The sequence below is a fragment of the Rhincodon typus genome, chromosome 13, assembly GCF_021869965.1.
Source record: "Rhincodon typus isolate 14 chromosome 13, sRhiTyp1.1, whole genome shotgun sequence".
Taxonomy (NCBI): Eukaryota; Metazoa; Chordata; class Chondrichthyes; order Orectolobiformes; family Rhincodontidae; genus Rhincodon; species Rhincodon typus.
Window position 1 is genome coordinate 67,867,355 of NC_063344.1, and position 13,007 is coordinate 67,880,361.

The window sequence follows — 13,007 nt, forward strand, 5'->3', positions numbered from 1 at the left end:
AATATCCACACACTACCCCCTTTTCTTCCCGTCATTGAACCAATTGTATATTGTCTGACTACTTTCTTCTTAAGTCGATGGGCTACTCCCTTCTTAATAAACCTCCCATCAAATGCCTTCTGAAAGACCATATGTACAATATCTACTGTACTACTTTGATCAACCTTCTCTTATTTCACCAAAGAATTCAGTGAGGTTAGTTGGAGATTGTCCTTGAATAACTCCGCATTGTCTCTCCTGGATTTAATCATGCCTTATGGAATTAAAGTTTGTTTTGTCCCTCTTAATGGTCTCCAATAGTTTCCCATCGCCGATGTTATTGCTGGCTAGCCTGTAATTTCCTGGTTTATCCTTCATCTCTGTCAATGAACTGGGCCATAACATTAGCAGCCCTCCAGTTCTCTGATATTACTCCTGCACGAGGAATTTCAATATGACCAGTTCCTCTGCTGTTTTAGTCTTTGCTTCTTTCAGCAATCCATGTACTTCATCTGGAACAGGTAACTAGCCAATTTTAAGTAATGATGATAGTTTTAGGGAACATTCTTTATACATTACTCTCCTGTTCATAAGTTCTTTCTCTCTTTGCATTTTCTTCACATTACCTGCTTTCTTGGTGATCACAAAAGCCATGTACTCACTCCCTTACTTCATAGATCAGACCTTTGAGTGTAGGAGTTGGGAAGTCATGTTGGGGTTGTACAGGACATTGATGAGGCCTCTTCTGGAATACTGTGTCCAGTTCTGGTTGCCCTGTTATAGGAAGGATGTTATTAAACTGGAGAAGGTTCTGAAGAGATTTACCAGGATGTTGCCAGGAATGGAGGCTTTGAGTTATAAGGAGAATTTGGATAGGCTGGGACTTTTTTCACTGGAGCACAGGAGGTTGAGGGATTGACCTTATATAGATTTATAAAGTCATGAAGGGTGTTGATAAGGTGAATGGCGAGTGTCTTTTTCCTAGAGTAGAGGGTTTCAAGACTAGGGGGCATATTTTTAAGATGAGAGCAGAAAGATTTAAAGAAGACATGAGGGACAATTTTTTTACACAGAGAGTGGTTTGTGTGGGGAATGAACTTTCTGAGGAAGTGGTGGATGTGGGTACAGTTACAATGTTAATGGATATTTAGATAAGTATATGAATAAGAAATATTTGGAGGGATATGGGCCAAGCTCAGGGCAGGTGGGACTAGTTTAGTTTGGGATTATGTTCAGCATGGACTGGTTGGACCAAAGGGTCTGTTTCCATGCTGTGTGACTCTGTAACTCTACAATTGAGTAGTGATATCATGTCTTTATGTGAAGACTTCCTTTTGCATGTTTAATGGGTTCAGCATGCTCTCCAAACTAATGGCACTGGTTTTAAGCTCCCTTATCAATCAGGGTTCTAGTGGTGCAGTGGTAGCGTCCCTACCGCTGAGGCAGGAGTTCCGGGTTCAAGTCCCACCTGCTCCAGAGTTGTGCCATAACATCTTTGAACATTGATTGTTGGTTAGGAAGATATCTACTCCACAGCCAGCGGTAAGCTGAAATTGCCAGGTATTTTGCTCTGACTTGCATGTTGAGAGTTCTCGATATTGGCTTGTTTGGTAAGATCAGAAACTGAACATTAATGAGGCAGGCTCCTGTGTGCTAGTGACTCATTTAACAAACACTAATCCCCTTTAATCAGCAATGTACTGCTGCTTCGTGAGAAACTCATCACATCACTTGGCAGCAACATAAAAGGTGGAGAGAGAGGCGCCGATGTTGTGATTGACCAGAATTCTCATCTGTTTCTTCCACAAACCTCACCACAACCCATGTGGTTCAGTCTTCTATAGGTTCCACCCAATGTATTTCTTACTGTTGAATCTATTTGGATTGTATTGAACTGGACAGTTTTGTTCCTCAACAACTTATCATGACCACATCTTCGTATTGCTAGCTCGGTTGTGTGCTTGCAGTTAGATTAACTCACACGGAAAATTATTGGATTGATTTGCTTACCAGAAAAAAACACCAGATGGCAATTATATCAGTGAATAAGATCGGAGCTGTTGCCTTGATCAGGTAGTGGTTCACGGTCGATTAGGTAAATACAGATCTGTGAGTGTTTGTATAATTATCAAATCGATTTAGTGTGGGTGTGAATATATTGCCTGTGGGTGTGCACTTTTAAAAATTATTGTATGTGCTACTGGTGAAGCCAGCATTTGATGACAATATGTAAGGATCCTGGAGAAGGTGGCCAATGCAGCTCATGTAGTACAGGTACATCTGCAGTGCTCGGAGGATTAAGGGAACTGCAGGAATTTGTTGACATAACAGTGTGTTTGTGTGTTAATGCCCCAGAACCATTTCCAGGTTGTTTCAGTTTCTACGTTTTTCATTGTCAGGGCAACCAGGGGTCATGTTTGAATTAACCCTCATTAACCTGGTCAATGGTGTTGGAATGACAGATGTCAGTCTGTGACACACACGATGGCAAAAGTTAATAATTGTCTCTGTGTACAGCAGGCCAGGCAGCATCAGAGGAGCAGGAAAGTTAACGTTTTGGGTTGGGACCATTCTTCAGAAATAGGGAGGAGAAAGGGAGCTGGGAAATAAATAGAGAGAGGAGGGGTGGGGCTGGAGAAGTTAGGTGGGATGGTGGTAGGTGAGTGCAGGTAGGGAGTGGTAGGGATTGGTCAGTGAGGTGGGAGGAGCGGATAGCTGGGAGAGAAGATGGACAGGTTGTGTCGGGTCAAGGAGGTGGGGATGAGAGGGCGGGTTGGTCATGGGATGAGGCCAGGGGTGGGGAGACTTTGAAACTGGTAAAATCCACGTTTAGGCCATTGGGCTGTAGGCTCCCGAGGTGGAATATGAGGTGCTGCTCCTCCAGTTTCTGGGTGGTGCCATTGTGGACAAGGCCCAGGATGGACGTGTCACCCGGGGAGTGGGAGGGGGAGTTAAAATGGTCCGCAACCCGAAGGTGTTGTCATTTGTCACGAACAGAGCACAGATGCTCCACAAAATGGTCTCCATGTCTGTGCTTGGTTTCACTGATGTAGAGGAGGTCAAATGACAACTCCATCCAGCCACCAACCATTTCAACTCCCCCCTCCCACTCCCTGGGCGACATGTCCATCCTGGGCCTCCTCCAGTGCCACAATGACGCCACCCGCAAACTGGAGGAGCAGCACCTCATATTCCGCCTCGGGAGCCTACAGCCCAATAGCCTCAACATAGAATTCACCAGTTTCAAAATCTCCCCAACCCCAGCCTCATCCCATGTCCAACCCTCCCTCTCCTCGCCGCCTCCTTGACCTGACACAACCTGTCCATCTTCTCTCCCACCTGTCTGCTCCTCCAACCTTACTGACCAATCCCCACCACTCCCTACCTGCACTCACCTATCTCCATCCCACCTACCTTCCCTCAGCCCCACCCCTCCTCCCTCTATTTATTTCTGAGCTCCTTTCCCCTTCCCCATTTCTGAAGAAGGGTCCTGACCCAAAACATCAACTTTCCTGCTCCTCTGATGCTGCCTGGCCTGCTGTGTTCATCCAGCTCCACACTGTGTTATCTCTGACTCCAGCATCTGCAGTTCTTACTATCTCCAATTGTATCTGTGGAAATATTTTTTTAATTTGTTAGGCAAAATGTGATGTAAAGGTATTCGGCGTGTCATGAAAATTATTCAGAGGTGGCGATTTTTAATAGTAAAGGGTTTTGCATGGTGGGCCCTCCCCTGAGCTCTCCAACCCCTCTCCCTGCGCTCTCGATCCCCTCTCCCTGCGCTCTCGATTCCCCCCCATCTCTCTCTCTCTCTCTCTCTCTCTCTAAGCCTGCTCCTTGCACAGTTTACTCTGAGTTCCTTTTTCAGATTTTGCTGTACCAGATTTACTCCGTTGACTAAAAGTAGCTTCATTTTTCCACACGAGTTCAAACAACAAAGAGCCGCTTGATAATGATGGGTCGGCGGCACAGTGCCTGCTGGAAACAAAGCCAGCTGGTACCTGCACATCACTGCGCCCCCTCAGGGATTGGTGCAGGTGGAGCTAACCAAATCAGTGCCAGCAGGAGGTGGTTGATCACCAGAGAAGCAAGCTCTGCCCTCAGCCACGTATACCAGTGATGCCCACCTCCCATAAATGTAAAACCCCCTGAGTTGTGACTGGTGTCTCCCGTGACCTTTGACATCCCGTGCCATCCTCATGCTTGTGGAGCTACAGGGTCTTCGAGCAGCAGGAGGGCCACTTCAGTCTTCATCTGAACTCTACTCAAACTGGTAGAGGTTTATTAAATTATGAGAGGCATGGATGGAATGGAGAATCAGAGATTTTCTTCTCCCCAGGGTAACAATGTCAATGACTAGGGGACATAGGTTTAAGGCCAAAGGGAGGAAGTTTAAAGGAGATGTGAGAGGCAAGCTTTTTTTCACACAGAGGGTGGTAAGTGTCTGGAATGGGCTGCCAGACAAGGTGTTGGAGGCAAATACAATAGCAATTGTTGAGAGGCATCTTGACAGAAACATGAATAAACAGCGAATAGAAGGATACAGACAGAGTAAAGGCAAAAGGTTTTTAGTTTAGAAAGGCATCATGCAGGCTTGGTGGGCCGAAGGACCCATTCCTGTGCCGTGCTGTTCTGTGTTCTCTTTGTTGTAGTCTCCCCGTCCTGGTGTGAGAGAGTGAGCTTTGGATTGTAGACAGGAAGTCGACAATAGCGGTTTATGTTTTCCAGTCCAGAATGGTTATGCAGGAAATGCCATCCCTCCCACGCTGGGCACATAACCAGCACATGATGTGCAGAGCCTGTTTGTGAATTAAACATGGATTGCTAAGGTCCCTATTCATACAGCCAGATAGGCTCTTCCAAACTTGTCTGAGCACACAGATTGTAGTAGGGCTCCAGGAAATCAGTGAGAAAGAAGGCCTTGACCATCAGGATAGGCCAAATAGATCAGGGCTATCACCCTTAGAAACGCAAAGGAAAAGAAGAGGGAACCGATTAGAGAAATGTTAAAGATATAAAGGTGCTTGGAAGGGTAGACATGTGGAGAACGAGCTACTTCAAATCAGGAGAAAGCCTGGTGAATTTGGGTATAGATGAGGGAGGAGCCTGTTGACATTGAGGGGAAAATGTCAGTGCGTTGGGAAGCTGCTGTAAAGTCCAGAGGGTGAGGCTGTGTGTGGGAAACCCTTGTGTGACAGGCAGGTTTCCAATTACCCAACTGCTCAGTTAAAGCCATCTTAGCAGTCGGCAGTATCGTGGATACAGCTGAGGCCTGGAGTGGCACCAGAGCCAAACCCTGGTAGCCTGTGGTGATGCGGCTGGTGAGCCCAGATGGTGGTTGGCAGCGAGACACCTGGCACAGGGCAGGGTGAGAGATCAGACCCGGCACAGGGTGGGGAGAGATCAGGCCCGGCACGGTGGGGTAGAGATCAGGCCCAGCGCAGTTGGTGGGGTGGGGAAGGGGGGGGGGGAATCCGGGCCGGGCGAAGGGGGGGAGAAATCGGGCCCGGGGTGGGGGCGGGGAGAGATCGGGCCCCGCACGGGTTGGGGGAGAAATCGGGCCCGGCACAGGGGGAGAGAAATCGGGCCTGGCACAGGGAGAGAGAAATCGGGCCCGGCGCAGGGGGAGAGAAATCGGGCCCGGGGCGGGGGCGGGGAGAGATCGGGCCCGGTGCAGGGGGGAGAGATCGAGTCCTTGTGGGGAAAGCCCAGCGTGGAGCGGCTGCATGCCCATGGCTAAAGAAAGATTGTAATTTGGAACTTTTAACTTTATTTCCTACTTTATGCTGAGAAGAGCTGTAACGTTGAACTTTTAACTTATTTCTTTATTTTTCTGCTCTTTACCTAAGAGTTTGTACCTAGGTACCTTGACTTTGTGACTTTGTGAATGGCAACTTATCACCGTATTCCGGTATCCCTATACTTGAGTACGGGAGAAAATAAAAATGGATTCTAATTCTAAGACACACACAGACACACACACACACATGCACACACACATTTCAGCTTAATGTTAGGGGTCGGGGTGGGGATCGTGGTTTATTATTGAAACTTGTCAGGGAAAGCAAGGTGAGCTCAAATGGTAACTGGCAACTGAGCAGCAAAATCAATCTCAGAGGCACAAACCAATACGTGGGCACATTTCTGTCCCTGGGAAAGGACTTGCTTTTGGTTCTAAAGTTCACTGTCCCACACCAGGATGGGGAGACTAGCTGCTGCCTTCAGGTAAACCTCCTGCCTGCTACTCAAAGACCCTGTAACACCACAGGAACGAGGGCAGCACAGGATGTCAAAGGTCACAGGAGATACTAGCCGCATCTCAGGGGGTTTTGAATTCATAAGATGTGGGTGTCACTGCCTGGGCCCAGCATTTATTGCCCGTCCCTGGTTGCCCCTTGAGAAGGTGGTGGTGAGCTGCCTTCTTGAACCGCTGCAGTCCTCCTGCTGTAGGTAGACCCACAATGCAATTAGGGAGGGAATTCCAGGATTTTGACCCAGCGACACTGAAGGAACGACAATATATTTCCAAGTCAGGATGGTGAGTGGCTCGGAGGGGAACTTGGAGGTGGTGGTGTTCCCATATGTCTGCTGCCCTTGTCCTTCTAGATGGAAGTGGTCAGGGCTGTGTTTGCCATTGCTGTTACTAGTACCTTAGTCGATGTCCGGTAGTCCATCCTGTTTCATTTCTTTCTTGAGAAGTTTCTAGCAAATGAGTGGCTTGTTAGGGCCATTTCAGATGACAGTACAGTGGCTCAGTGGTTAACACTGCAGCCTCACAGCGCCAGGGACCTGGGTTCAATTCCACCCTCGGGTGACTGTCTGTGTGGGTTTCCTCTGGGTGCTCCGGTTTCCTCCCACAGTCCAAATATGTGCAGGTTAGGGTGGATTGGCCATGCTAAATTGCTGACAGTGTCCAGGGATGTGCAAGTTAGGTGGATTAGCCATGGGAAATGCAGGGTTTAAGGATTAGAGTGGTGAGCGGGGATTGGAATGATCTTCAGAGGGTTGGTGCAGACTTGATGGGCTGAATAGCCTCTATCTGCACTGCAGGGGCTCTATGTAACTATGGTAGTTAAAGGGTCCACCACATTGTTTGAGTTGAGTTACATGGAGGTCAGATTTTGTTTTCTCAAGGGTATTATTGAATCAGATGGAATTTTATGACATTGGATGATGGTTTCATGGTCATCATTAGACTCTTAACTCCAGGTTTTATTGAATTTAAGTTCCACCATGTGTTGTGGGGGGTTTCATACCCAGACGTCAGGGACAATACCTGAATCTCTGAGTTACTAATCCATTGACGGTGCCACTACACCATCAGCTCCCCAGCTTAAAGCTGAGCTTCTTTGACGTGCCCGAACACTGGTGTCTCACGGACGTCCAGTCTCTGTAGAGAAATGCTGCCTGCATCTGTCCAAATCACCACCCATGCATTATTTTGGCTTCTGAATCTCTCCCAGGTTCCCTTTGGACATTTGCAGAATGTCCCAGTCAATCACCCACAATTAGCTGGGTCCTTGATGGTTTGTTTGCCAGATGGGAGCTGGCTCGCTTCACCCTGGTGCTGGGCAGCATTGGACCCACACACATGGCACCCTGGGGCACACCCAGCTTCATCAAACACAGTTCTGATACCATCGCTGGTGTGAAAGTGCAAGGACATACAGCACGGAAACAGACTCTTCGAACCAACCAGTCCATGCCAACCATAATCTCAAACTAAACTAGTCCCACCTGCCTGCTCCTGGCCTGTTTCCCTCCAAACCTTTCCTATTCATGTACTTTATCTAAATGTCTTTTAAACCTTGCAATTGTACCAGCATCCATCACTTCCTCTGGAAATTCATTCCACTCATGGACCACTTTCTGTGTAAAAAATATTGGCCCTCATATCTTTTTTAAATCTTTCTCCTCTCACCTTAAAAATATGCCCACTAGTCTTGAAATACCTCACCCTAGGGAAAAGACACTTGCCATTCTCCTTATCTATGCCCCTCGTGATTTTATAAACCTCTATAAAGGTCACCCCTCAACCTCTTACACTCCAGTGAAAAATATCCCAGCCTATCCAGTCTCTCCTTATATCTCAAACCCTCCATCCCTGGCTTCATCCTGGTAAATCTCTTCTGAACCCTCACCAGCTTAATATTACCTTTCCTTTAACAGGGTGACTCTACTAGAACCAGGAAATGATCTCTTATACGTAAGGGGAAAGTGTTACAGGCCACAAACTACCAGAGGAGACAAGGATACCATCAATGCAATGTGCACAGTAAAACCTAAAGTCACAAGCCTCGTGACAACACAAACTTGCCTCTCTGTGAAAATATCCTGCCTCATCTCAGACATAAATAGCCAAGCTTTTACTCACTGAGTACATTAAAACCCAGCCCAGTATTCCTTCATGCGCATGAGTCTAAAAACCAGCAAGGACCTGTCAATGTAGGGCTGCTGTTAAATCCAAATGGGAGCTCAGGAGAAACTTTACTCAGGGCAGTGAGAATATGGAACATGGTAGGTGTAGGACTGACAGTGTAGTGCATGTGAGGAATTCTAATCGAGCACAAGGGAGAGGGAAATAGAAAAACATGCTGATAAGGATGAAATGAAGTTTGCGGGAGATTTGTGTGGACGATAAATACCAGCATTGAGTCAGGGTCTGTTTCGGGCTGGAAGGCACAAGCACTGGCGTGGGGTTAAACAAAGAAATAACCCCAACAGTAACTTCGAAGGTGCAAGTGCTGATCTCTCTGCCTGCTCAACAATCCTCAATATTCTCTTCCATATCCCTTCATTAGCTTCTTTGCAGCAGCCCATGAGGCCATTCAGCCTATCGAGCAGTTCTCTGATATAAATAAATGATTTTATTGTCATGCGAATTTTACAGTGTGAAAAACAGTAAAATACAGTGCGAAGCTTGTCCTCTGTTGCGACGATCCTGTGCCAGTTTAAGAATAAGAAGAAACAGGAAGATATAGCTCAGAGAGAGTCCATCAGTCCTGAGCAACCACATCATCAACAACCCCTGTACCACTGTTTCTCCTCCACTGCCTCTACACTGGACCCAACCAATATTGACATCACCCCTCTTCAGGTGCCATCTTTCACCGCTGGACCACTAGAGCTGCCCAATTCCATTCAATCTTTCCCCAAGCTTTGTGTATTTCTTTACAAACTAACTAACCACTCCCCTTTTAAAAATAACGATAAAGGAAGAAAAACTTGAATTTAAACAGAATTCCACAGGCAACAGGCTAAACACCTGAAAGCCAATGGAATATTCTTGAAGTCCATTTCATGTTGAAATGTAGCCAGTTTGTTCACAGCCAGTTCCCATGATCAAAACTGTGATGATGATTGGAGGGATGGATAATGAATGGATAAATATGGCCAATGCTCTACATCAAAATAATTGCAGTTGGATCTACAGCGTTCATCTTGGAGGATAGAGGGGAGATCTCAGTTTAACTTTGCTTCTGAAAGATGGCGCCTTTGATAGTGCAGCAATCCCTCAGATCTTTATGCTCAAGTCCTGGTGTTGGACTTGAACGCACAACCTTTCATGCTGACTGTGATACCCACTGGGTCACCATGACTTCCCTTTCCTGTTCACAGTGGGGCACTCCCATATTCTACAAATCTTTTTCATTTTAAATTAAAAAACACACCCATTCCTATGAAGTTTTGATGACGATCTTAAATCAATCCCACCAGTTACGCTCCCACAGGTCAGATAGAATAACTTCTCCTGGTCCATCTTATCGAAATTAGTTTGAACAGCCCCACATGTAAGTGTGGCAGAAACAGAGATCCACATCACACTGAGGATGTATTTAGATGTGGCACTTCCGATGCCAAAGCAGATAAGGCTGTGGGCCAAGTACTGGAAAATGGGATTAAATTGTTAGTTCTCACTCAGAGATAGTAAGAACTGCAGATACTGGAGTCAGAGATAACACAGTTTGGATCTGGAGGAAGACAGCAGGCCAGGCAGCATCAGAGGAACAGAAAAGCTAACGTTTCGGGAAGGATCCCGACCTGAAATGTCAGCTTTCCTGCTCCTCTCATGCTGCCTGGCCGGCTGTGTTCCTCCAGCTCGACACTGTGTTATCTCTTAAATTGTTAGGTGGTTGTTTTTGGCTGGCACAGACTCAATGGGCTGAAGGGCATTCTATAGATCTCTATCATTCTATGATGTCCATCAAGTCTTCTCTGACCTTCCTTTGACCTTATGCAAAGTTAGCCCAGACTTTCTCAACCACTTTCTCACCCGGATTCGTCTTCCTCAAGACTCACAGCAGCTCTCCTAAATTCTCCGAAGCAGCAAAGAGTGTGTGATACTCTGTGAAATGTCCAGAGGAACACCATGGAGCGAGAGGGTCCGTGGGGGATTCTCTTCAAAAATTTCAACAGGTCTTGCTTATTGTTTCCCAAGCAGGTTCCTAACTGGGCACCGATTTCCAAAAAAAAGAAAGAAGAGAAGCTGAAGTACCATGTTGAAGAGTAGAGCCAACAAGGGGAATGATGCCATTCACCTCATCGCACCCGATGAGTTGAAGAATGAGTACTATGGCAGTTTGGAAAATGAGGAGGATGACGCTGAGGATGACAACTTTGTGGCAATGCAGGAGGTGAGTGCTGTCTTTGCAAGTTTTAATTCATCCACCTAAAGCCTCCAGATTCCAGTTGTTGTAGCTCGGGGAAGAGAGGAGCTGAGAGGAGATCTGATAAGAGGGATTCAAAATCATGGGTGGTCTGAACACAGTGACCAGGGTCACAAATGTAGGGGCACAGATTTAAAGAGGCTGCCAAAGCAAAGCAAAAGGAGCAAAAGGATTTGCCACACGGCAGGTGGTTAAAATCTGGAATGAGCCTTTGATAGTGTGATGGAGGCAGGTTTAATTGAGTCACTCTTCTTCAAAACTGTTCCGAAGAATGGTCACTGGGCCAGAAACGTTAACGCTGCTTTCTCCTCTCAGATGCGGTGGCTCAGCGGTTAGCACTGCTGCCTCACAGTGCCAGGGACCCAGGTTCAATTCCATCCTCTGGTAACTGTCTGTATAGAGTTTGCACATTCTCCCCGTGTCTGCATGGGTTTCCTCCCAGTCCAAAGATGTGCAAAAAGGTGGATTGGTCATGCTAAATTGTCTGTAGTATTCAGGGATGTGTAGATTAGGCAGATTATGGGGGGATGGGTCTGGGTGGGATGCTCTGAGGTTTGGTGTGGACCTGTTGGGCTGAAGGCCTTGTTTCCACATTGTAAGGTTTCTATGATTCTATGCTACCAGACCTGCTGAGTTTCTCCAGCAATTTCTGTTTTTTGTTTCTGGCTTGTAAGGCTAGTTTTGCAGCCAGTAAAGAGTCAGCTCCTTTGCTGTGGGTTTGGAGTCACATATAAGCCAGTCCAGGCAAGGATGTTAGATTTTCTTTGCAAAAAGGTGCAAGGTGAGTTTTTTATGACAATTGATTGTTTCATGGCACCATTGCAGGGACTAGCTTTGTATTTATTTGCTCATCCAATTTCTGTCAATTGTCATAGTGGTATTAGCCTAGGTCTCTTGGTCATTTGTCAAGTGACATTATTACTGCCCCACTGTCTCCTCATAGCTCAATCTCTCTCCTCCATTATCCATTTTTTTTTAATGGGTCTGTTGCAGCCAGAGAATGATGTACATTGGGTTTTTTTTTCCCCAATTCCTGCACTGATACATCTGGAACACACCACCCTCCCCCACTTCTTGGTCTCCTCTTGATAAAAGTGTCTGATATATACAAATTAATATATGTATAACATTTCATACATGATATAAATAATAATTTTTAGAGTTTGGAATTTCAAATAGAGGCATAAGGGGTTGGTTACTCTTCTGAAGAGTTTAAAAAGTTACTAAGTCAGATAGTCTTTCCAGAACAGTGATCTAATCCAGCAACTGTCCAGGGACCACCTGGAGTGTTAATGGAAGATTGGAATGTTCTTTTTTTATTCATTCATGGAATGTGGGTGTCCCACTGTTGGGCCACTATTTATTGTCCAACTCTACACGACCTAGAGAGCTGTGAGTGAGGTAAAAATTGAGGGCCATTAGTTTGGTTTTGGTTCAGGATAATCAAAAACCGATGTTATTTTAGAAAACATTTTACGTTTCTTTCATCAGATTTTGGCAGTTTACAGGACACCTGACCCGGGTGCGGGGTGGAAGTGCAGAATAATATAGGATAGTTCAGGGAAAGCAGAATTATGTCAGCAGAACAGTTTACTTTGCACAACTTCCAGATCAGAACTGTTAGTTAGAAGTTTGCAGGTTATTACAAATCGAGAAAGTCTAAGTTCTTTAGTTTTGTGAGTATTCATTTAGGAAGACTTCGCAATTCACAGTAAAGAAGTTTGACATAGATGATTCTCCCTTGTTCTTTACCGTGAATTGCGAAGTCTTCACTATAATTGACATTACTTCACTATATTGGATATAGTGAAGTAATTTTCCTGGATTTCTTTCATTCATTCGTGGGATGTGGACATCATTGGCTAGGCTAGTATTTATTGCCCTTCCCTAGTTGCCCTAGAGAAAGTCATGGTGAGCTGCCTTCTTGAACTGCTGAAATTATAGATACATCCATAAAACCATTTGGGTGGGGGTGATGGGATTTAGACTCAATGCCCAATTATATTTCCAGGTCGGGAAGGTGAGTGACTTGAGGGGAAATTACAGGTGTTGGTGTCCCCATGTATCTGCTGTCCTTGGCCTTTTAGATGGAACTGGTCATGGGTTTGGAAGATGCTGTCTTCATGTGTTACTCCAATATATCTTGCAGATTGCACACAATGCTGATACTGAGCATTGGTGGTGGAGGGAGGTGGATGTTTGTGGATTTAAATCACTGTAAAATGTGATGGTATTGGGAAGTAGATTGAAACTTTGTTTTCCTGGGTGTTTTAAGAACTTTGTTTCTCACTGTCTTCTATAACTTGGTTTGATTTGCTTTTGTCTTTTGTATAATAAACTTCAGTTCTGTTATTAAAGCAA

The 13,007-nt window shown here is 45.7% G+C and overlaps 1 protein-coding gene across 1 annotated transcript in view; it reads left to right on the top strand.

The window, feature by feature from the left end:
• LOC109911464 (anoctamin-7) overlaps positions 1 to 13,007 on the top strand; it is a 102,863-nt gene that overhangs the window by 10,333 nt on the left and 79,523 nt on the right. Inside the window, exon 2 of the mRNA XM_020510779.2 lies at positions 10,421 to 10,613. Within this exon, the coding sequence (XP_020366368.2) occupies positions 10,476 to 10,613 (138 nt within the window). The 5' untranslated portion in view covers positions 10,421 to 10,475. The remainder of the gene's footprint in view (positions 1 to 10,420; positions 10,614 to 13,007) is intronic.